The sequence below is a fragment of the Chrysochloris asiatica genome, unplaced genomic scaffold (assembly GCF_000296735.1).
Source record: "Chrysochloris asiatica unplaced genomic scaffold, ChrAsi1.0 scaffold00040, whole genome shotgun sequence".
Lineage (NCBI taxonomy): Eukaryota > Metazoa > Chordata > Mammalia > Afrosoricida > Chrysochloridae > Chrysochloris > Chrysochloris asiatica.
The window spans coordinates 17,267,677-17,290,373 of NW_006408558.1; the positions used below are offsets into that span (position 1 = coordinate 17,267,677).

Here is a 22,697-nt window from a genome sequence, read left to right on the forward strand (position 1 = left end):
TCTGTGCACAGGGGTATGATAGTGCAGTGCATGCGTACTGTGTCACCTGTGTCTCCATGAGGGTGGTTGGTAAAAGTGCCATCGAGTCAGTTCCGACTCCAGGGACCCTGTATAGAGTTTCCAAGAGTGACTGGTGAGTTTGAGCTGCTGATCTTGCAATTCAAACTGACCTTGTGGTCCAGTGCTTGTCTTACAGCACCACACCAGGACTTCATGTCTCCATTGTCATCATAAACGCCCATGATACTGGCTTCTGTATGGACCAGACTGTCCTTTCTATCCTTATTTTAATGTGCACGTTCCCTCCTTACAAATAAGGAGTTGACTGTAGACCAGTTGTGCTTGACTTGCAGGCAGCAGCATCCAGTTTTGTGGATCCGGTGTCTCGTGAGGATTGTAGCACTGTCTCTGTTTAATTTTCTTTTGAAAATATGACTGACAGGTATCATGGCTTCTAAACACTGCTGAGCCAGTGCTAGAGACTGCAGCAGCATGAGGCCTAGGAGAAGTATGGATTTGGAAGTGAAACAAAAGGTGATTAAGCATCACCAAGGTAGAAGAGCAGTGAATTCTCCTGCTCCCATTTTGGGCATGTTCCCCTGACTCACATAAGGTGTTTTGCTGCACAGAGTGTATTGTGCGCATGGTGTCCTGGTGTGGCACTGCGTGATGATGTGCTGGACCCCAAGGTGGTTTTGTACTGCAAGGTCAATGGTTCAGACTCATCAGCCGCTCTTCAGAAACTCTAAATAGGGTTGATATGAGTTGGAACCGACTCCACAGCACTTAACAACACAACAGTAACAACATTATTAAGTGTGGGCAGGAAGTGGGACACATGACTGCAGAGGGAACCAGTTCCACAGGTGTGGGAGAACTGAAAAAGGGACATTGAGGTGATCAAAAGAAGAAGTGCAGAGATGGGGGGTATCAGCTGCAGGGATCTGTGTGTAGAGGCTGGCCTCCTGGAGGGAGGGAGCCCTGTGGAGCTCTGAGGGGGCTGAGGGGCAGTGCCTCTGCAGTTGGGTGACAGGGACAGCGTGGAGCAGGGAAGAAGCGTCTCTGCAGCCAGCCTCCTACCTCCCTTGTGCCCCTGCCAGGGCAGAAACATCAAGGCAGTTGAGAACCCTGGAGGTGGCTGGGAATTCCTAAGTGGCAGCACCCTTGGCCTCTAGCTCCCAGCACAGCATGGAGGGGAGAGGGCAGTTTAGCAGATGTCCCCAAAGTCACGCCAGTACTTCCTTCCTTGACTGCAGGGGCACACCTGCTGTACATGTGGGTGTGTTCCTGGCATGTGGCTGCCTCAGTACAACCTGGGGTCTCTCCCCAGGGAAGAAGGATGCTGTCAGCAGATGATGATGTTAATGTCCTCACAATCCTTGCCATGGTTACCATTAGTACAGCAGCACTAACCAGTAACAAGTGTTCAGAGTTCATAGGATGGGACAGACTGTAGTTGCTGTGATGGGTGTGGTCCGTCTAGAAAGCAGCAGTCTGTGTGCTGGTAACTCCAGAGGCTGTGCGGATGCCGCTGTGTAAGGTTATACAGACTCGTGTCAGCCAGGCACAAGTGTGCATTTGATGGGCGTCTATCCATTAGGTTTTGCTGAAGCTTCTGGTGTGGTGCTGTAGGATAAGCACTGGATTGGTAACCTCAAGGTGACCAGTTCAAACCCAACAACTGCTCTCTGAAACCCTATACAGGGTCACTGTGAGTTGAAACTGACTTAGTGGCACACAACAAAAACATAGCTTCAAACAAGGAGCCCTGGTGGCACAATGATTAAGCACTTGGATGCCTAACTGAAAGGTTGGCAGTGTGAAATCTACCAGCTGCTCTATAGGAGAAAAGACATGAACTACTTCTCTGAGGATGACAGCCAAGACGTCCCCACGGGGCGGTCTCATTCTGCCACAGTTGACTCAGTAGCCCCCAACAACAGCACAGTTTCAAACACCGTCCTGTGGATTTTGTATTTTTTGTCTTTATATTTTGCGATATAGGTCAGATCATTCCTTGTCCTTGGTAGCTGGAGCTAGGAGGGGTTAGGGTCTAAGGATTTTCCATGTGGCAGCCTCAGTAAGCATTTCATGTTACAAGTGTTTTGAACAGGCTGTTAGATTTGATTAGGAACTACATCTGAAATGGAAGGTGCTGGGGGAGAAGGTATGCATATCACCCCAAGACACAGGTTTCTCCCTGGGGGTCATCCTCAGTTTCCAACGACCCATGAGTGTATGTGTGCAACTGTGCTAACTCTCCCACAGCCTAGGCAAGCAGATGGGGAAGTTTGCCTGTTTTTTGTGTGACTTACAGAATTTATTTGCAAACTTTGATTGTGTGATGTTCCACATCTTCAGAGAAAATAAGTCAGGACTGGCTGTGGGATCCTGAGTTTACCGAGAAGAGTGATGGAGCTGAGAAGCACTAATGGACTCCTTGTTTCTGGCAGAGGCGGCCTCAGTAACATGCTGTTCCAGTGCTCCTTGCCCGAAACGATGGCCACTGTCGCTGACGAGCCGCGGACCGTGCTGCTTCGGCTCTATGGAGCGATTCTCCAAATGGTGAGTTCCTGGGCTGCTTTGGGAGCGGGAGGGGCCCTCATTAGGTTCTCTAACCCTATTCCCTACAATGTCTGCAAAGAGATTTTAAGTACTTTACTAGTGGTTTTAAAAGTACCAAAATACATTGTTTTATTTGAGTTGAGCTGCACAATTTGGCTTAATTGTTTTGCATTAGAAATACATCCCTGTTTTTAATCTAGGCATTAGTAAATTACTATAAGTATTCTATCCAGAGCAGGTATAAATCTTGGTCAAATCTTTAGTAGCTTATCCTTCTTTAAATTTTATGTTGTTATTGAGACTGCACAACACATTATACACTAGCCTAACAGGTTCTACATGTGCCATTTAGGGTCACTGACATCCATTCTCCACCCTCCTGTTCTGAGTTCTTCCTCATTAACCAGACTCATGCCCCCTAAGCTTCCCCTTTTGAGTAGCTATTGTCAGTTTGAGCCCATGTAGAAAACTCTTTAAAAAGAGCACAATGCCCAAAGCAGACCGTTTTGCTGTACTAGTTAAGCTAAACTATTATTTGGTTTTGAGAAGACTTTGTGTGGAGTATTTTTGGTTTAAGGTTTAAAGGAGATCTCTCTGGGCAAGTTTCAGGGGTTCATCCTCCCTCCATGGCTCCAGAAAATGTAGCGTTCATGAGAATTTGAAATTTTGTTCTTAATTTACCTCCTCTTGATCAGAATTCTGTTATAAATCTATAGTAGTTTTTGATGCTGCTTTAATTTTCTAAAGCACACTGAAATGTTCGCTCAAGACTAGACTGTAGAAATAATGTGGTGGGGGTAAATCAACACAATTTTAGAGGATCTAGTGCTAAGGAGCTCTGGTAGCGTAGTGGTTACGAATCGGGCTGCGAACCTTAAGGTCAGCGGTTCGAAACTACCAGCCGCTCCGCGGGAGAAAGATGAGGCTTTCTACTCCCGTAAAGCTTTACACCCTCGGAAACCCTATACAGGGTCGCTATGGGTCGGAACCGACTCGACGGCACTTAACAACAACAACAGTGCTATGAGGAAAGTATGATTTCAGTGAAGCTGAATTATTAACTGCTCTTTGAGATTACACTTTGAATTTGTTAGATTAATAGTATTTTAAATTTTTTATATTAAATCTGCAAATCTAGTTTGCAATTAATTAAAGTGTTATTTGGCTTGTCTAACCAAGTCATCTATAGGATACCCTGGATAATCCAGTTTTAAACTATTTATGACAAGATTTTACCCTTTCATTGACCACAACTTAGAAATGTTTGGTCTGTATTTCTGTGGTGAAAATTTGATATGCTTTAATCATCTTTAGAAGGGCCCCTTTTTGTTGTTGTTGTTGCCATCAGTTCTAACTAATAGCAACTCTGTATAGGGTTTCTGAGGAGCAGTTGGTGAGCTTGAACCACTGACCTTGTGGTTCAAACCAGCCTTGCAGTCCAGCACATTAACTTGCAGCACCATGGTGGAACTCCCTTCATGAAATAGAACGGAATGATTTTCTGACTTAATTTTTTTTTAATTGTATATTTCAGCTCAATTTTTGAATCTATGCTTAGAAATACTCATCTAGATATTAATTCATCCAAAAAACTGTCAGAATGAGCCTTTCAATGATCTTTATTTTCCCATGGCTGTGTCAAACTGTGTGAGTGATTAAGATATGAAACTGTGGACACAGTTGAGCAGTCTGGAGGCCCGTAGCTATTCCATAGCTGAGAGTATCTCCCCGAGAAAGTCGCTTCATCATCAGACACATTGAGCTGACACACAGCCAGGACCACAGAGCGGGACCCCTCGTTCGTGATACACAAGCAGAAAAGATGTGTGTGTCTCGTGCAATTCTTCTTGGGTTTGTTTGAACAAGTCGCAGTTTCAGAGCACAGTATTGGTGGAACATGCCTTTTTTGTCCCTTTGGCACTTTTCATCACTGTCTTCTTAGTCCTTTTTATCTTTGAGGACTTCCTGCATGCTGTAATAGAATGTTCCGTTTTTGTTCATTGGTTTCATGTGCTTTGCATTTAAGCAATACGTTTAAGACACGTTAGTCGTCTGCTGCTGCTTGTGATAGGAGAGTCAGGGGTATTTCTGATTTACCAAACTTTCGCTGCTATTTATAACTTGAAGAGAAACGTTTTCAAGGGGCATGGCTTCTCTATGAACTGGACTACTAGAACATTCTTCAGTGACGGCACTGTCCCATGTCCATGTTGTGTTGTGTGGTACAGCAGTCTGTCTCATTTGAACACGCTGTTTGGAGTATTGTTTCACTTTGGTACATTTCCCAGGTACCCCGTGACTACCTTCTTGCCCAGCGTAGCTCTGTAGAGTAGAAGTCAGTCCCTCCAGGCCTGCTCCCACAATGCCCGAGTTCTCCATTGAAGCTTTGGCAGCTCACAGTTGTGAGCTTTTGTCTGTTTGAAATTTTAGCCACCTAGAAGGTGTTCCCTTATAGTAGATAAGCGTTTCCGAAATATCTGGAAAGAGAGACAGTTCTATACTCCTATTTAGTATTTAAAAGATTTTTTAATTAAAAAGAAGGTGTTGAAATTACATTAATTTAACATTAAATTTTTTTTTTTAAAGGCTAGCTGAGAAATATAAATAGAATATGTTGAGCCACTTTAACCGTAATGAACTCTAACGGAATGACCCCAGTTAACAGAAATGGCGTCTGTTCTCCACATAGGTCTCATTTTTCGACTGAGGGGCACTTTGCAGGTCACTTCCCAGTTTTACCTTTACCACGCAAACGTTAGCATTCAATCCTGTGGGCCTGCTTCCTGGAAGTCACTTAATAGAAGGAGAAATGAACACTTTACAGAATGGATGGTATGCAAATGTTTACTCATTTCACAGTTGACTTCACTAGACAGTAGACACTTCCTTATAGGTAGGAATTTATTTTCAGTGTAATTGCTTAGCAGAATGTGCCCTTAGTTCACTAATACTATTTTTTCCCCCTTTTATTGGTTGAATTTTGAGCTTAATAAAACGATGATACCTACAGCCTCAAGCTTAAATAGCTTTGGTTCCCATAGCTGCTAGGCTTAAGCAGGTGCACTAGCTGCCAGTTGAACATTCAGCTTGATGGCCGCTGTAGACTGGTGGTCTCTGTGTGTACTTGGCAGCATGAGGAGGGGATTCTGGGAGAGTCTATGCTGAGAGAGGCAGGAGGGCCTCAGGGAGCCTGAGAGGCTGTAAGGTGTCAGCAGGCAGGGCACCCCGGCCTTTCATAGCATCCTGCTAGGGATTTTAGCACGGAGCGAAATTCCACTTCTAATCGTGTCCGCTCCGCTTTAATTTGGTCTTTAGTTCTGTTTATGACTAGGGCATGAGTGCAGTCCTTTTGTTGGTTTATGAATCTGGTCGCAAGTGGAAGAAGGGATATTTAGAGTTCACAAACAAGGCTTTTGTACTCACAGCAACAAAACGTGCCACCACTGGTAGTAAATTGCCAGAGTGGGCACTAAACAGGACATGTGGCTGAATAAATACAGAGTCCCAAGGAAGGAATTTTATAATTTAGGACAGAATTACCTACAGCACGAGTCACATTTTATGCTTTGCTGCTTCTTTCCTCTGCCTCATCAGAAGGCTCACGTCCCTGTAGACCTGTGTGTGTCCCCTGGCAGATGTACAGGTATGCCTGTGTGACTGGTATCACCCAAATCTTCTGTCAGTGAGGTGGTAGTAACGTCCCTTTCTTGAAAAATATTCATTTAAGACTACAGCACATAAGGACAGGCCTATGTATACATTTTTCCCTGAGTATTTTGCTGATTTTAAGTCTTTTCAACTTTGGTAAGAATTCAGTGTTAAAGTAGGAATGTTCTACCAGTAACTGGTTTAAAGGAATCCGGTGCTTCGTGCTCGTCTCCTTTCTCTTCATCCTGCCTAGCTCTCTTCCCATAGTGCCAGTCTCTTGGGCTGCTCTCTTGGGCAGTTTACTCAGAGGGCTAAGTAACCTTCTCATTGTGCTCAAACTCAGTTGCTGTCCCTCCAACACCTGTCTCTTCCAGCCTCCCTCCCTCCCTCTTTAGGATGAGACATAGCAAACTCTGCCCTGGAGGCTTTGTTGAAGGGATTTATGAAAAGTCCTGTGTTTGACAAGGGCAAGAATGAGTCCTTTAGAAAACAGGAGCAAGACAAAACAAATAGGGTTGAAAAAACTGCTGGACCATATTATTTGAAAGACATTATTTATACATGCAGCAATTAGTCTGATCGGAACATAACATGTTAATGTAAGTTAGTGTCTATTTCACACAGACTAGCTTTAGTTTTAAGATGATTTCATGAGGCACATAGGTGATGAAAAACAGACCCTAACTAAACTAGATAACCCCTAACTGAAGGAGAGTAGCTTCTCTGAAGTTTTGAGAAGTAGTAGTTCAGCCTTTGTCATTGTGGAAAGATGAGCTGTCGATGTAACTGGATTTTTTCCTCTCTGATACTGGGAAGGAGCCCGCACTCGGCAGTGCCCAGTAGCAGCAGTCCTTTCAAAGAAGTGAGTGTGACTGACTACCCACACCAGTTTGCTTATTTATCCCGAATTGTGGAAGACACACATGTCAGTACGTATTGGTCCTTTACTGTAACCCGTGCCAATTGGCTGAGGTCTCAGAGGACTGCTTTGTCCCTTCTCTGTGGGAACAGTGGCTGTGTGTTAAGCCAAGGCCTTCTGTGCATGAAGGGAGAGAGCTTTGGCCTCACTGTTAGCAGTGCTCTCAGGCATGAATGTGCAGAACTCTCACCACCCATCTCTCTGTGGCTGTTGTCTGGGAAGAAAACATTTATGTTGGTTTGGTTTTTAAGTAATAGAAGGAAGGCTAACTTGAGTGCTGGTTTGAGTACTAACCATAGTAAAAGAAAAGGCTTCAAGGCACAATGCAGATGTATAGCAGTCATTCAGAAGAGGACATTTTGGGATCCTGACTGAGAGCAAAAAACTAACAGTGCCTTCCCCATTCTCTCTCAGCGCTGCTTCATTATTAGTCAGCCACAGTGAAATACGCTTGAGCCGATAGAAAATGTTACACTTACTGGCTACTGAAAAATGGAGTGATTGCTTCAAAACATTTCACAGTGGAAATAAAGCCACATATCCTGTGCAAAGACAGCGCGGTGGACACTCCTAAGTGGAGACCCTTCCCTCTGTCCCCAGAGACTGAGAGCATCATCCCTGTAACTGAATACCAACAGTCCCTGTACACTGCCCTTCCTTTAATGATACGCAAATTTGTGCTTGCCATGAACACTGTGCACCAATTTCTGTTCACAGAAATCATCTTCACTTGCTGCATGGGCAGCTTTTAAGTCATTGAAAAGGCTAAGTAAGTGCCACATGTATGAAACTCACTCACCCAGTGAATGCACTTGTTCCAGCTTACCGACAATTTCAACTTAAAAAGACATGCGTAGGAACAGATCGATCTGTTCTTGACCTAGGGACTGCCTGTATTGTAATATTTTTGTCTCATTGGTATTAGGCTCTTTAGGAGTTTAAGTTGTTTTGTTTACTCTGCTTTAAAACTATTTTAATATTCTGTTGTACTTTGAGTATGATGTAATTATACCAGTTATTAAGCAGGCAGAACGACCCTCTCAGAAGCGAGGAGAACATTTTGTCTAGTATTGCCTGTTCCCATCTGGTCTAACCTCGTGTTTCTCCAGCCCACGTCCTCCGGAGAGGGTTGTGGAATAACTGCCTAGAGCTCTTCAGAGCTGCCTTGAAGCTTGCTTTTGATACCGTGATAAACCACAGACTACTGTGTCTAATTCTGACATACTCAAAGTGTCTCTGTCTTGATGGTGTTAACTGTTCAGGATTTGAAGCATGAAGCCCGTCCAGATTTCCAGTCCCGGGATCGCCGGCTTGAACGCAGCCCGCCCGTCTTTGGGAAGGAATGTGTGTTGGGTGGAGTGAGGGCGTAGGGTGATGTGTACCACTTTAGCTGTATCTGCATGTGTTCTCTGCTGCAGGCTTGCCCATACCATCGTGCCTGGAGCACTCTGGTTTCCAGGTGACAGACACGAGTCACGGTATAGTATGAGACCTCGGAAGTTGGAGCCTTCTCTACAGCTTTCATTTCTTTTCTTTTCGTTCTTGGTTTCCAGAACTGCTTTGTAAAGAGAAAGTTGTGATGCTTGTTAAGTGGCACCAGCTACAGTTTGTGCTGTGCTTTAAAAGAGGTACTGTGAGTAAGATGTCGGAATGTCACAGAGTGAATATGTCCCTCTTGGTGGTTTATTTATTTACTTCTTGGGTCCAAAGCAAATCAGATCCCTCACTTCTGTTTCCTCAGTAGAAAATGACAAACATTTAGTGATTTTAGAAATGTTGTATGGGCCACAAAATGATAATTTAGTGGCATCATTCAAGTTCTTCCTTCCTTCATACCACTTTCAGCATTTAAAGAAACGCCACGGGGACGGATGGGTGAATAGGCGGCAGGCAGACAATCATGTATGTTGGTCAGAGTTACAAACAAACTTTCTCCCTTGTCCCTATTAAATAGTGTCCTTTTCTAGGTCTCAGCCTGTGCTGGATACCTTGGTGAAGTTCACAGATGGTGGTCTGATCGCCTCGCCTCATGGGGGCGGCTGGAGAAGTGAGGACACATTCTAAAGAAGTCTCAGGGTCTGACATCCCTTTTGAGAATGTCCTGAAACAAGTCTTCTGCCCGGGGCCCCTCCCCAGCCCTGTGTGCTCGTGGGCTCCTGTTCTCATTTTTTCTACATTCATCAAGTTAGTCCGTATTTTAAAATTCAGAAGGATCACATTATTTAGGGTGAACCTAGATGACTCTAAGATGTTAGAAATCACTTTTCTATTTAGAGTCTTATCACTCACACGTGGTCTGTAAAAATCACAGAAACTACTTTTAGTCATGCTGCAATCTGATACCTTAGTGTTCTGTAAAATTGTTCCAGAAAATGCTTTCAGAAACCACAAGAAAGAGCAAAATATGTGATGTTTCCGTCCTCTTCATAGCCATGTGGGGGGAGAGAAGGAAGGCTAGCGCCATGATAGCACTGAGGAGGAGACCATGCAGCATGTTGTTGACCTGTGGGGTCATGACTTGCACAGGCTCTTTTGAGCACTCCCCACCACCACCCCAAAAGACAGAACAGGGACCCAGCAGGCCAGGGTTTCGTACAGGCTCCGTGTGCAGTCAGGTAACCACGGGGGTGGAGGGGGTGGGGAGGTGTTAGGCCTCTTGAGAGACATGCCTGTTGCTCCTGGACCAGATGAGCATCAGTTCCCCAGCACTCCAAACATGGGTGCCTTTACTCGGCAGATAATTTCAGAGGAGTGGACAGACCGAACGTCATGTACCCTAAGAGCTGATTCTAGCGAGCGCTTAGGTCATTCTTCCTTAACCATTCCTTTGTGGCTCCCAGAGTGTAAAAGACTACAGCTAATGCACTCATCATATAAATGAGCCTTTTAAAGACGTAATGACTGAAGGAGCCATTAGGTTCTTTTCTTGAAGAAGAGCATGTCACATGAGTTTCCAAAGCCTCCCTTATTTCTGTTTCATTTCTATAGCCCCTTCCTTTTCTTTAGCCTTAGTGTAACCTTCTCTAGACTTGGTGATGACTTGATTTTTGTAAATGACGTCTCGTTTAATGACATGTCATTCTTTGTAGCTGATTTCCTCACTTTTCCCAGCCTGGCCCGGGAGCAGATCACACAGTAGTGCGTCTCTGAGGAGATCTTGAAGATAAGCATTCCAGGTATTACAGGTGTTTTCGATGACCTCTGAACACCAAGAGCAAACCAAAGCCATTGCTGCCATGGAGTGGCTTCCAAGGGTGGCATCTCCACAGAAGCAGATCACCTACCTTTCTCCCACAGTGCTTGGTGGCTTCAAACCACTGGCCGTTTGGTTGGCAGCCAAGAGTTTGTAACCACTGTGCCAGCCAGAGGTCCTTGATCTTTGAATAGCTGTTCATAAACTGTCTTTCCTTATCCATTTCTACCAGTTTATGCACTCCACGCATGCCTGCACACACTCACACAGATGCCAGGGAAACCTGAGGGGTGCGCCTTTGTTTCAACTCACAAGTGTTGTTTAATCCTACAACTGTTTTCCTCCTCATTACTAGAGGAAGTGCTCAAAAGAAAGAAATGGCTAAATGTACAGGTTTCTTATGCCTGGTGGTGTAAACATGCTTGGAAAAACAAGCCTGTTACTTTTAGTGTACCAGGTAGCTTAAACAACACCCAGTAACTTCCAGTAGACCATTTATGAACCCTGGACGTATATAAGACAAAGCTTAATTCAGTGATATTTCCTCATCCTATCCCACCATCATTTTCTGTTCAAAACAGGAAATGAAACATTTTGAAAATACTCTATATTTACTTCTTTCATGGCCTCATTTAATGTACTCAAACCTTTCAATGTGATTTTATCTGAAAAGTAGCATTTGAAACCTTAAAGTAAATGTATTTCTTCTAAAAATAACATATACTTTAAGACATGTTTCTCAGTAGAGAGTAGTAATGTAAAAACCATTACTCATTTGACCTCTTAGTTAGTAGAGTTTTGATATTTAGAAACTTAGGGTTCTAAATCCACATTAAGTCTTCTATACTTCAAAAAAATAAAAGCTAAAGCCATACATCACAGCCCCTTTAGGGTGGTCACTATTTCACCCATTTGTTGCCTGTTTCATAGGCTGCTGGTAGGTAACTACATGACTTGCTATAAGAGGGATTCTGACAGGGGAGGATGAAGGAAGGAAGGTGAGAAGAAGTCTAATTTGTTTTAGTGATCAGTGTTGCTAAGTGCCATGGAGTCGGTTCCAACTCACAGCTGCTCTCTATAGGATTCCCAGGGAGCGGCTGGTGACTTTGAACCACTGACCTTGCAGTCTAGCGCCACACCAGTGATCATTAGGCAACTTAAAAAAAAAAAAAAAAGCCGCTTATTTAATTCACCCATTTAAAGTGTTACAATCCAATGGTTTCTAGTGTATTTATAGAGTTGGGCGGCTTCTTGTAAATATTTAGCGCATTCTGGTTTCTTGGTTCTTGATATTTTAGTGAATATTTGTACCACCACCCCCCCTCGCCCCTTGGGAATTTGAGGCATTTAAACGTGTGGTCAGAAGGGATGATGAACCTTAGGTGCCCATTTCCCCGACCTTCCACGTGTGTCCAGACTTCTTTCAAATCAAGTACATTTTTGTTTAATCTGAGAACGAATTTTTTCATAGCTTGCAAAGCTAGTTGGAGAAAAGTTTTTCAGTTGCACTAAATGTTTATACAGTTGATTCCACTCTCTGCGCCAAAGTAAAATCCCACAGATCCCCAAATGCCTTTGACTGCCTATCTTCCTGGACACCCAAGGTCTCTGACCTCTCTTATGTGTGCCCCGGACAGGACATCCCGGTTCCTACACTTAATGCCAGGGAGCCTACGCATTCTGTACTGAGGAAACAGAACCGAGGACTAGCTAATGCAGATGTCCAAGTTCTCTTCTCGATGGTGCTCTGTGGGGACAAGTAACACATTCACTGTTGGTGAGATTGGGGGTGGGGAGGGGAATGGGAATGGTACTGGGAATTAATTTACATTCACTTATGGTTTGTCTCCTTTAAAGGAATAGCCTTGGGCACAAACCAATATGTAAATGTGAGTGAAGGACTTGCTTTTGAGAGCACCATTTAGAGAGGGAAAAGGACTTCTGTTGGCTAAGTCATCTGTGAACTGTGTCTCCCTAAGAAGATGCAGTTAGAGGAACACCAGCCTGGGAATAACTCTAGTCAAGTAGAATTTTGTGCAGGTCAAATCCCGTTACAACCAGTTTCAGTAGGGTATCCAAATTCCTTACTCATGTTTTCTACATGTATAATGTTGTAGTTACATGCCATTGAGTCAGTTTTGACTCATAGTGACCTTGTGTTAGGGTTTCCAGTGAGTGGCTGGTAGACAGCTGACCTTGTCGTTAGCAGTCCAATGCTTATCCTACACCACCATACCAGAGCACTATTAATATGTAAATATTCATATACCATATGAATATTCATATACACCACATTTTAGAACTTTTTTTTAATGTTCTTTGGGGGGCGGGCTGTGAGAACATAGGAAATAACTTTTGATGCCTTTGGTGAAGGAGTGGGTCAGTCCCAATTCCATGTTCTCATGAGCACCTTGCTTATTTTCCCAGGACTGGGATGATCATGGATGAGAATGTCCCAAAGCCACTGGCCTTGTGCCACATGAGAAAGAGTTCGTGTAGTCATGTGGTCCCAAGTGTGTGTTCAGCATCAGGCTTTCCTTGGTGCTTTTGGAGACGGACGAACATTAAATAGGGAGCTGCTAGACCGCTGTGGGGAGGAGACCCCTAAGATCACAGTGTCACCCTGAGAGTATTTTGGAGTGGAGGTGGGGGAGAGCTTTCACGACACCTGGTGACTCTTCACTAAGGGTCACATCATAACGTTGCCCAGCCTGCAGCAAAGGCCTACCTACCGTTTTTTAGTAGTTTGATTAATACAGTTTTCATTGTAACGGGATTTAACCTGTGACATCTTTAATCAGAGGAACGCAGATGACACAAATGAAATTATATCATCTGTTGCCATTTGTATTTTCTGAGAAAGATTTTGAAAATGTATAAATGCAGGCATTAAGAGCCTTTTTGCAGATAGCTTCGTGCACATGGATATTGATTTGTTTGCTCTTATATTGAGAAAGCTAGAACATGTAGCACATGTGCTTCTACGAAACACACATGCAGATGTGTGTAGGCTGTTCCTTCAGTAGATGACCTATGGGGGTGGCAGCTGAAGGCCGCCCTGCCCTGTCTCTGATTGTTGCTAGGTAGAGTAGCTGGTGTTGCCTAACGTGCCGTTTCCCCCTGTCCGTACTTTTCACCCTTGGCACAGGTATTTTTGATAAAGCTGTGGAATGGAAAGGTATGTTTGTTTGTTTTTTTTTTAATGGGATGTTCAAGAATTTATTACCGTAATTTTTCCCCCCCCAAAGAGGCTTCCGTTTTGGGCTTCCTTCTGTATCTGGTTTAAGCAGACTTAGTTTAATTGTAACAAGGAACACACTAACTTTAGAGGCAATATCTACATATTTTGACATGGTACTCAAGTTTCTGCCTTGAAATACTTTTCCCTTCTCTTACCTTTAATGATAGTATGAAGGTTTTTAAAGCCCCTGGGGGGAGCGGGGATGGGTGGGTGGGGGGTGGGTTTCAAATATATAATCTGTGCTGGGAAAAATGTAGCCAAAGAGCTGCTTGTGGTCATTAATGATCTAGTCTGTGGGCATTACTAGAAGCCTGGTTACCAATCATGTGCAATTTCATAGCGGAAAGTAATGGGAAAATATCCCTGAATATGTTAACATGTAACCAAGTTTAGGGATTGCTGTGAAATACATGTGCGCAGCCCTTTTACTGTGGAGGGGAGTTCTGCATGTAGCTCATAGAGGAGACCTCCAGTCTGTACCAGTAGCTAGTTTGGTCCAGAGCTGCCTACACTGACTCTGTGCAGGGTTTCCTCTAACAATGAAATTGCTAAAAGGCACATGGGATGGCTTTTGAAACTCACTATTTGGTCTCAATGGCACATCCTTTCTCCTAAAGAACCAAAGCTATTTCGAAGGTGTTGGTACTAGTGTTGCAGACTGGGGCTACTCTGTCTAGGGCAGATAAGCCTGCCCTCCGTGCAAGAGCTGGGATGTTGTACCAAAGTGCTCCCGACTCACCGGAAGTGTCTGCTTTTTCTCATCCGTAGAGGTCCTGTAATAAAGAGGGAGCCGAGCAAGCTCAGAAAGAAAATGCATTTCAAGTAAGTAATGAAGTCTACCCTGCACCTGTGAGGTAGAAACTGGTGTTGCAAACCTCAGCTGCTCTGTATGGCGGAGCTCTGCCCTCGGAAAGTTCTCAGCTGTCTATCTTAGGGGAAGGATTCATAGTCGATTGGGAGTTGTCTTAGTGAAGCTGAGCAGGCCAGGGGCTGTCCTGATTCCTATTGGGAGTGCGGGTGTCGTCGGTGTGGGGCCTTCATGACAATCAAAACAGCATTTGGGGTGCTCACAGGTGGATACTGGGGATGACTTGTGTGTGTGATACTTGATGCTGCTCGCTGTGTCCCGCGCTCCCATTGGCCAGGTTGAGAAGTGGGCTCTGTCCCACCAGAGACGCAGCAGTGTCTCCTGGGTGTGATGCCCCTGTTGGCAAGGCTTCTAAGACTAAGATCCAGTGAGCTGTATTACCCTAATCTCTGCAAGAAGGACTCGAGCCTTGAGAGTCGGCCCAGAAGTGGGCAGTCTGGAGCGGCGGTGCAGGAGTGTAAGGGAGGGTGTTCACACAACACTGGTTTTACTGTTCATACACACATCATGAAAATAAGTAAAACAAATCTTCTGCAAAAGGCCTCTTTAAAGGGTTGAAAAGCAAAGCTATCACTTTGCACCTGATCCAAGCCTTGCTATTTTCAGTCTTCTCATGCATGCTAAAGCTGAACAGTGAATAAAGAAGACAAGAGAACTGGTATCTTTGAGTTGGGGCATTGGTGACTCTACGCAGGGACTGCTGGAAGAACGACCTTACCGGTATTGGAAGAAAATATAGCAGGAATATACCTTCTAGGCCAGGATGGCAAGACTTTGGCATTTTATGAGGAGCCAGTCTCTGGAGAAGGACTTGATGTTTGGGAAGTGAGGGTCAGTCAGCACAGAAAGCAGAAGACGGCTGGGCTGGATTGCCATGGAAGAACACAACACTCTGGGAGGGTGCAGGACTGGACACTGCTGCGTGCTGCTCTGCACAGCCACTGGGACTCCGATCCACTTGGATAGTACTGTACAACATGGTTTAGTAACTCATTATTTTAATAATGTGTATGTTTATATTTTCATGGCATAACTTAAACAGCAATATGTTAATTCTTCAAATGAAGCAAAACTAGAAATGTAGAGAAGGTGAGATCAAGATCAGCCCATGCAGTCCATTTCTCCCACGTTTCATTGAATTGTTTTACATTCTTCTTGGAGATGTTGGCCTACCAGGACCTCCAGGATGTTAGCTCCAAAGTATATTCCCAGCTCTAATTTTCTTGAAAGGAGCTCTGGTAGCATAGTGGTTACGAATCGGGCTGTGAACTGCCAGCTGTTCCACGGGAAAAAGATGAGGCTTTCTGCTCCCGTAAAGATTTACAGCCTCGGAAACTCTGTACAAGGTCGCTGTGAGTCGGAAACGACTCCATGGCACATAACAACAACAACAATTTTCTTGAGGCTTTTGGGGAGCAGAGGGGGCAGCCCATCCTGCCCTCAAGCCATTTCGTATTTCTCCTTATTCTCCTCTCCAGGCCCCATCTCCCCAGGGCACCCTCTCTGCCCAGCTCCCCCCGCTCTGCGCTGGCCAAGACTGAGCACAGGCTCTCCTCCATCCTCAGACAATGGTGTTCTCAGGGTGGCTGCTTCCCATGACCCAGAGCTCTGCTGACTTTTTTGTCTGCTTCCAGCCCCTCCATGAGCTCTTGTTTTCTGAACATCTCGGTCACCAGAGCTTTAATCTGAATTGTCCGCTGGGTAGCATCCTCCTCAGTGGTGCAGAGGTAAAAGACTTCTGGCCAGCCTGAGCTGGTACCCTCCTCCCCACCATCCAGCCCCAGGGCCTTTGCAGGTGTGATAACCACCCTGCCTGCTGTTGTACCCGCTGGTGAGAAGCTGTCACTTCCCAAGCCCTACTTTTGAACAGGGAAGTGTTCAAAGTTAAGGAAGTACAAAGGACAATGATGCCAAGGGAGGAGACTGAAAGGATGCCAAGGGAGGAGACTGAAAGGAGGGTAGGCCTTGTGTCAGCCCCTGCTCTGGAGAAAGCGGAACTTGGCCAGAGGCAACAGGCAAACCACTGGAGGATGACAAGATCAGAGCGGAGACTCAAAACGATTAGACTGGCGATAATGGAGCCATTATTTCCTGGTGCCTGTCAGTGTGTCCTGCTGCTTGATCTCGCTCTGTCCCATATGCATGTGCTCATTTAACTTGCTATTTCAAACTCCTTTGGGACTTCAAAGCTGCAGCTGTGTAGAGAGTTCCTGGTGGAGTGTGCCTCTTGGCCAGCTTCCCCTCATGCTTACCAGCTCCAATAACCACAGTGCACTGATCAAACCCTGGATGGAGATCAACTGAACTGCAGACCGTCCTTGAGTTTCACAAGTGTTCCACCAACAAGCTCTTTTATTCTGACCACAATCACACGTTGCATCTGGCTTCCAAACAAATCCATTGCCACGGAGTTAACTCCCACTTGAGGGACGCTACAGGACAGTAGAACCGCCCCCTGGGGTCCCAAGACTGTCATCTGGACAGAAGCAGCCTGCCATGTCATTCTCATATGGAACCAGTGGTTGGTGGGTTTGCACTGCTGACTTTTCAGTTGGCAGCTAAGTGCTTTGACCACTGCACTAGTCTCCTCCAGCCTGTAACAGTTCCTCCGTCTTGGTTTGCTTCATGGTTTTGACGAAGAGTAGAGTTTGTGCTGTGTTTTGTAAAACATCCTCTCAACTTATAACTGAAAGAAGTTACTCATTTTCTATAAGAACAGTCCAGGCATGAGTTGTCTTTTCAAGCAGCTCGTGACACTGAGAAGCTTATTGGTGATGATGGTGGTGGTTGTCTGCCCTGTTCAGGGGTTCTGAGGCTATGAATCTTTATGGGAACAGAAAGCCTCATCTTTCTCCGTAGGAGCAACTGGTACATTTGAACTTCTGGTGTTAGCAGCCCAGCTCGTAACCTGCTGCTACCAGAGCTCCTTGATAGCTTACTACTGAAGTGTAATCTTTTTAAAAAAGAAATAACACTTAAAAAAAAAAAAAAGCTTTATTGTGAATTGTGTGATAGTTTACATGGGAGAACATTAGCTTTACATTCATCCTATCATTTATCATTTCATTGCCATGCTTAACAGTCCCCTCCACGCATTCATCAGCCAACCAAAGGGTATGCCCTGCAAGCCTGCCTCCTGGTCATCAGCACACAGCCCCTCTCCGTCTCTGGGTCCAGAGTCCCCAGCCACTCCATCTCTCCACATCATCGTCTCTGCCTCCATCTCTCAGGTCACTGCTTCTCTGGGTAGGGTCCTGCACTCTGCTCTTCTACCTTGATGGTCCCAGGGCCCTCCACTCCTGGGCTGCAAAGTCACCCGCTTCCCTCCTTTTGCTACAGAACGTCTACCTTTACAAAAAGAAATAACACTTTACAGATAAGTGAAAAGTCACTAAAAACAGCTGCCCTTCCAGTTCCCCTCTGCTCCCTTTCCCTCTGACAATGCTCTAAGCTCCCTTGAAGCCATTCTCATTGTCTTGGCAACACCCTGCATGTTGCCAAACCCATGGACAGGTCTTCTCTTCCTAGCTGACCTTCCAGCTGACCTCATGACACAGAAAGCCCGCCCCCAGAAATGCCACCTTCCCTCGCTCAAGTCTCCCCTCCTGTGCCTACCCATATTCTACCAGTTTTTCAAGTGACGAGATTTTCAGCCTCTTGTTGTCAAGTGCCGTGGACTCGATTCCGACCCATAGCGGCCTTGTATAGGGTTTCCAAGGAGCAGCTGGTGAGCTTGGACTGCCGACCTTGCAGTTCAGACTTGCAGTCTGGCTCATTAACCCACCGCGCCACCCCAGGACTCCTTTCAGCTCTCTAGTAGGCAGGAAATATACAACATTTTTTGTTGGTAGGATTTGCCTTGTTTCCGACTAACTTTTACATACTTTGTTGTTGTGGAGAATATGCGCAACAAAGCATGGGCAAATGCAGCTATTTCTGACCTGCGCCTCCCCATCACATGACCTCACTGCCCCTACTAAGGCCGCCTAGCCCATCTTCGGAGTTGCTGGTGTCACTTTGATCCTTTATGGATCATTTTTTAAAGTACATGATGCTCACAGCAGAGCATTGTGCACTTTAAAGAATTAAAGTTGGTTGGTGGTTTCTAATAGAATAAGTAGGAAATACTAGAACATGTTTGCATAGTTGGGAGGGAAAGTCTTGTGTTTGTGGGCGGTAAACAGCCCTGTCCTGTCCTGGTCCCTTCATCACTCTCTCCCTAGGTGATGTCGGCTCTGTTCACAGCTGAGGATTCCTGGGCCAGGCCTGATTACCCTGCCCTACCTCTGGGCCACCTCACTCTCCCACCAGCTTGCCTCTTTCTCAGGGACCACTCCCAGCCACACAGCCACCCTCTCTGCCTCTTTGTCCCTCCACCGCAGTTACTAGCATGGAACTCCCTGAGGGGCCACCTATATGCCCTGTTCTCTCTGGTTACCCTGGCACCTGAGACAGCGACAGGTACACGGTACAGTCGGCACTGAACTTGTGATGCTGATCGAAATCTAATGGCTTCCTGAGAGAGCAGGGCCTGTCCTTGTTCCCTGGTCAACACTCGAGCTGTGTCGGCTCAGGAAGGTTTTTGAGTTTTAAAACCAAAAGCCAAACCTGATTCTGACTCTTTAGGACCGAGTAGACCTGCCCACGTGGTTTCCAAAGCCGCCGTCTTTCCAGATACAGGCTGCCTCCTCTTTCTCCTGCAGAGCGGCTGGTGGGCTCAAACCGTCGACCTTTCAGTCATCACTGCCACTGTACCACCAGCGCGTCTTGTTTGACATGAATGCTGACTGGCCTGCCATCCTCTAACACTCTATGTTTGTCCTGCTTGTGTCTTGGCGTCCTCTCATTTCCTTCCTCTCCAAATTCTAGCCCCGCATGCTCACCCCCTGCCTTCTGCCTGCTGTGAGTGGATCTTGAACGGCTAACTGCGATGTTAGTAGTTCAACTCTACTGGTTAATAGTTCTAACCTGCTAGTCTCTCTGAGGGAGAAAGATGAGGCTTTCTGCTCCTGTAAAGATTTACAGCCTCAGAAATCCCTTAAAGATTGACAGCCCTGTGGAGCAGGGCTACTGTGGGTCAAAACCAACGCCAAGTCACTGCCACAGAAGGGCTGTCTTATTTACAGGGTTCAGAAATCACCCTCTAAAGAGAGGTGAAAAGTTCTAGCGTCTCTTCTGTGTCTGGGACTGGGGCTGACTGGATTCTGGGAGGACTGGGTTTGTTCTTGTTGAGTGATGTAGAGTTGGTTCCGACCCGTAGCGATCCTGTATAGGGTATCCAAGGAGCGACTGGTGAGTTTGAACCACCAACCTTACAATGCAAATGGCTTTGCAGTCTGGCACATGAACCCACAGCACCACTCGGGGAGCATTGGGTGGGGGTTGGTGTCACTCTGTCCGTTTTCGTCATTCTAACAGTATTTCAGACATTGGTGATGCTATTGCACACTTAACAGACAACATGACTCTTCCTGCACTGGGAGACAAAATGTGTGTGACTCAGTGTATTGCGGTGGTCTGGAACCGGAACCCAGTTTCTCCCAGCTCCGCCTATCCTGGTCAGCCCCACATGTCCTTTATTCTGATGTACACAGCACACACGATGTCAAGCTCACTGACAGGATAAGTCCTGGAGTGGTGATGTAGGAACTGGACTGCTAACTGCAAGGTTGGTGCTTCAAACTCACTAGTCGCCCCTTCGGAAACCTCATACAGGGTTGCTTGAGTTGGCAACTCGACAGCACTTAACAAAAGTTACCCCATAAAGTTTGATGTTTCAAGCTTGAAGGACTGTTTCAGACGTGTGTGTAGGACGGTGCCTGCTTGATGCCCTCAGCTTAGTCGTTCTAGGCAGAGGAAAGCTGAAGAGCACTGTCATTCTGGCAGCATTCTGGACAGTCAGCCAGAAGAAATTGAGGTCTTTGGAAATGATGCAGGACTGGCAGATTCCTTTGTCTGGGTGCCGAGTTCAGCCTTCCTCACTCTCTGGGCCACAGTGGAGTCTGTCTGGAGACAGAGCATTTGGGAGACGTGGGGGCTCAACCACTGGAGAAGTGTATATGGGACAGGGCCACAGGAGCTGTGTATCCTGGACAATCTGTTGTCTTTCTCCTTTAGGGCTTTTAGAAAGACCTGTCTTGATACCCGCCTCTGCTCGAAATGCCTTCACCTGATAGACTGAAGTGGGTCTGTATTATACACGTACAGGTGATGGAAACAGATTTGTGGGCTCACACGGCTGATGGGTAGACTGTAATTAGGGGGAGCTACCTGCAAACCCGTTTTCCTTTCCACCTTTTGCTTTCGTGTGGTCTGGTAGCCATTGAGAGTATCTTTTCCTTTCAGAGCTGCTCATTTCTCGGCTTGTGTTCTGTAACATGAGGGCCTGCTCTTGAGCCTGCTAGGTCTCGTGCAGTGTTGGGTACTTCCCTCCCATCACTTCTTAGAAGACTCTGGAAAGCCTGTCAGAACACACCCCTCCTCAGACATGCTGGATGAGAAACACTTGGGCCAGGACCCAGGAATCCAAATGTGTGAAAGCTCCCGAGGATATGGAGGTGCAACGCTGGACAAGAATGACCCTCTGCTCGTTTCCCCCCAACTAGTGGGGGCTCTCATGCTGTGATTTGCTGCTGAAGGCTTTGAAAGAGGACTAAGGCATGGATTTGACTTGAGCTTAAAGGATGGAGTGGGAAGGCAAAATGATTCTAGATCTCTGCTTAATTAGCAGACTTGAAGACAACATTTGAGCCTCATATTTTGCCAAGAAGACAAATGTGAAACTCCAGAGGCTACAGATTGAGTGGGAAGGTAGAAAATAGAAGCCTTGAATACCCTATGGAGCAGCACTCTTCAGACCAAAAAGCCAGAGACCTCCTGATAGGAATCAGTGATTCTCAAACTCAGTGGCCGCACACAGCCTTAGGACGAGAGGCCCTGAACTGGGTGAATGGATTGCTGGGACCTTGACGAGACTTGACCACAACTAGGAGCCACAAAAGTGCTGAGGGGTGGTGTTCTGTTTTTGGAGCCAATGCCCTGCTTTAATCTTGCCCTTTCCAGACCCCCAATGCCATGATGCCTGCAAGCCTAGATGTGCAGACCCCATGACCTGCTCCCATGGAAACACGAGGGCTATCTGACCTGTTGTTCTCATTTCAGGGGGCTGAGGCCATGGTTCTGGAGAGTGTGATGTTCGCCATTCTTGCAGAGAGGGCTCTAGGTCCCAAACTCTATGGGATCTTTCCCCAAGGCCGCCTGGAGCAGTTCATTCCGGTAAGATGTGGCCCCCAGCTGCTTGTGTCTGAAATAAGGAGAAACAATTTCTTCTGGCTGTCTTGCCTGCATTATTAAAAATAGGTCAAGACATAACACTCCAGTGTCTCCTAAGGCTATTGACCCTAGAATGTTCCTTTTTAATTTTTTTTTTTTTTATTGTTCCTCTCACCTTTCTTGAATTCACCCCTTCTCTCTCCGCTGCCCTCAGTGTATCTCTGAGCTTACCTCATCTATTTATCTTCACACTGTTTAGAATTTCCCTAGCCCCATTGCCCTTGACCCACATGCCTGTCACATTACTACCTCATCCCAAGGACTGGCCTCTAGGAAGTAAGGGCGGTCTTCCTTTCTTATCTTCCTGGGACAGTTGCACTCAGCAGTACACCCGGCTGTAGGATCATGTGAGTATGAGTGAAAGTGTGAACTAGGACCCTGCGCCACCCCCATCCCAGCCCTGTGATGCTTGCTACTCCAATGCTCATTAACTTTGTCACCAGCAGGCAACTGGGAGCCTGTTTGGTTGGTGTTGCAGAATCTTGATGGCCTGCCTTCTCACTCCCAGCCAGGTTTGGAAATTGGAGAAAGGCATTCCTCCTCTTATTCAGGGGTCTGCTTCTCGGGGACACAGGACTGTCTCCTGCACACTTGAGGCTGTGCTATGCCGTGCGTACATGGTGTCTGGCAGGAGGTGGCCCACCACACTCATTTGTAGAAGAATTTATTTGTGAAGGAGTTTTATATGTTCAGTGAGATTTAGATGCCTTACAAAAACAGACTTCAAGTTCTTAAGACCTGGGCACATGCCATTTTCTAACACCCTTTTTTGTTCCAGAGCCGACGACTGGACACTGAAGAATTAAGTTTACCAGATATTTCTGCAGATATCGCTGAGAAAATGGCCACGTTTCACGGTATGAAAATGCCATTCAATAAGGAACCAAAGTGGCTGTTTGGAACAATGGAAAAGTAAGAGCTCAGCTTTCTT

General features: G+C 45.9%; 1 protein-coding gene across 2 annotated transcripts in view; it reads left to right on the plus strand.

The window, feature by feature from the left end:
- The window catches only part of CHKA (choline kinase alpha), a 59,928-nt gene that overhangs the window by 23,151 nt on the left and 14,080 nt on the right, over positions 1 to 22,697 (plus strand). The window contains exons 2-5 of one of the 2 annotated variants that reach the window (XM_006860835.1): positions 2,454 to 2,565; positions 14,335 to 14,388; positions 21,596 to 21,709; positions 22,545 to 22,678. In XM_006860835.1, the coding sequence (XP_006860897.1) occupies positions 2,454 to 2,565; positions 14,335 to 14,388; positions 21,596 to 21,709; positions 22,545 to 22,678 (414 nt within the window). The remainder of the gene's footprint in view (positions 1 to 2,453; positions 2,566 to 14,334; positions 14,389 to 21,595; positions 21,710 to 22,544; positions 22,679 to 22,697) is intronic. The other variant, XM_006860836.1, reaches the window with a different exon arrangement.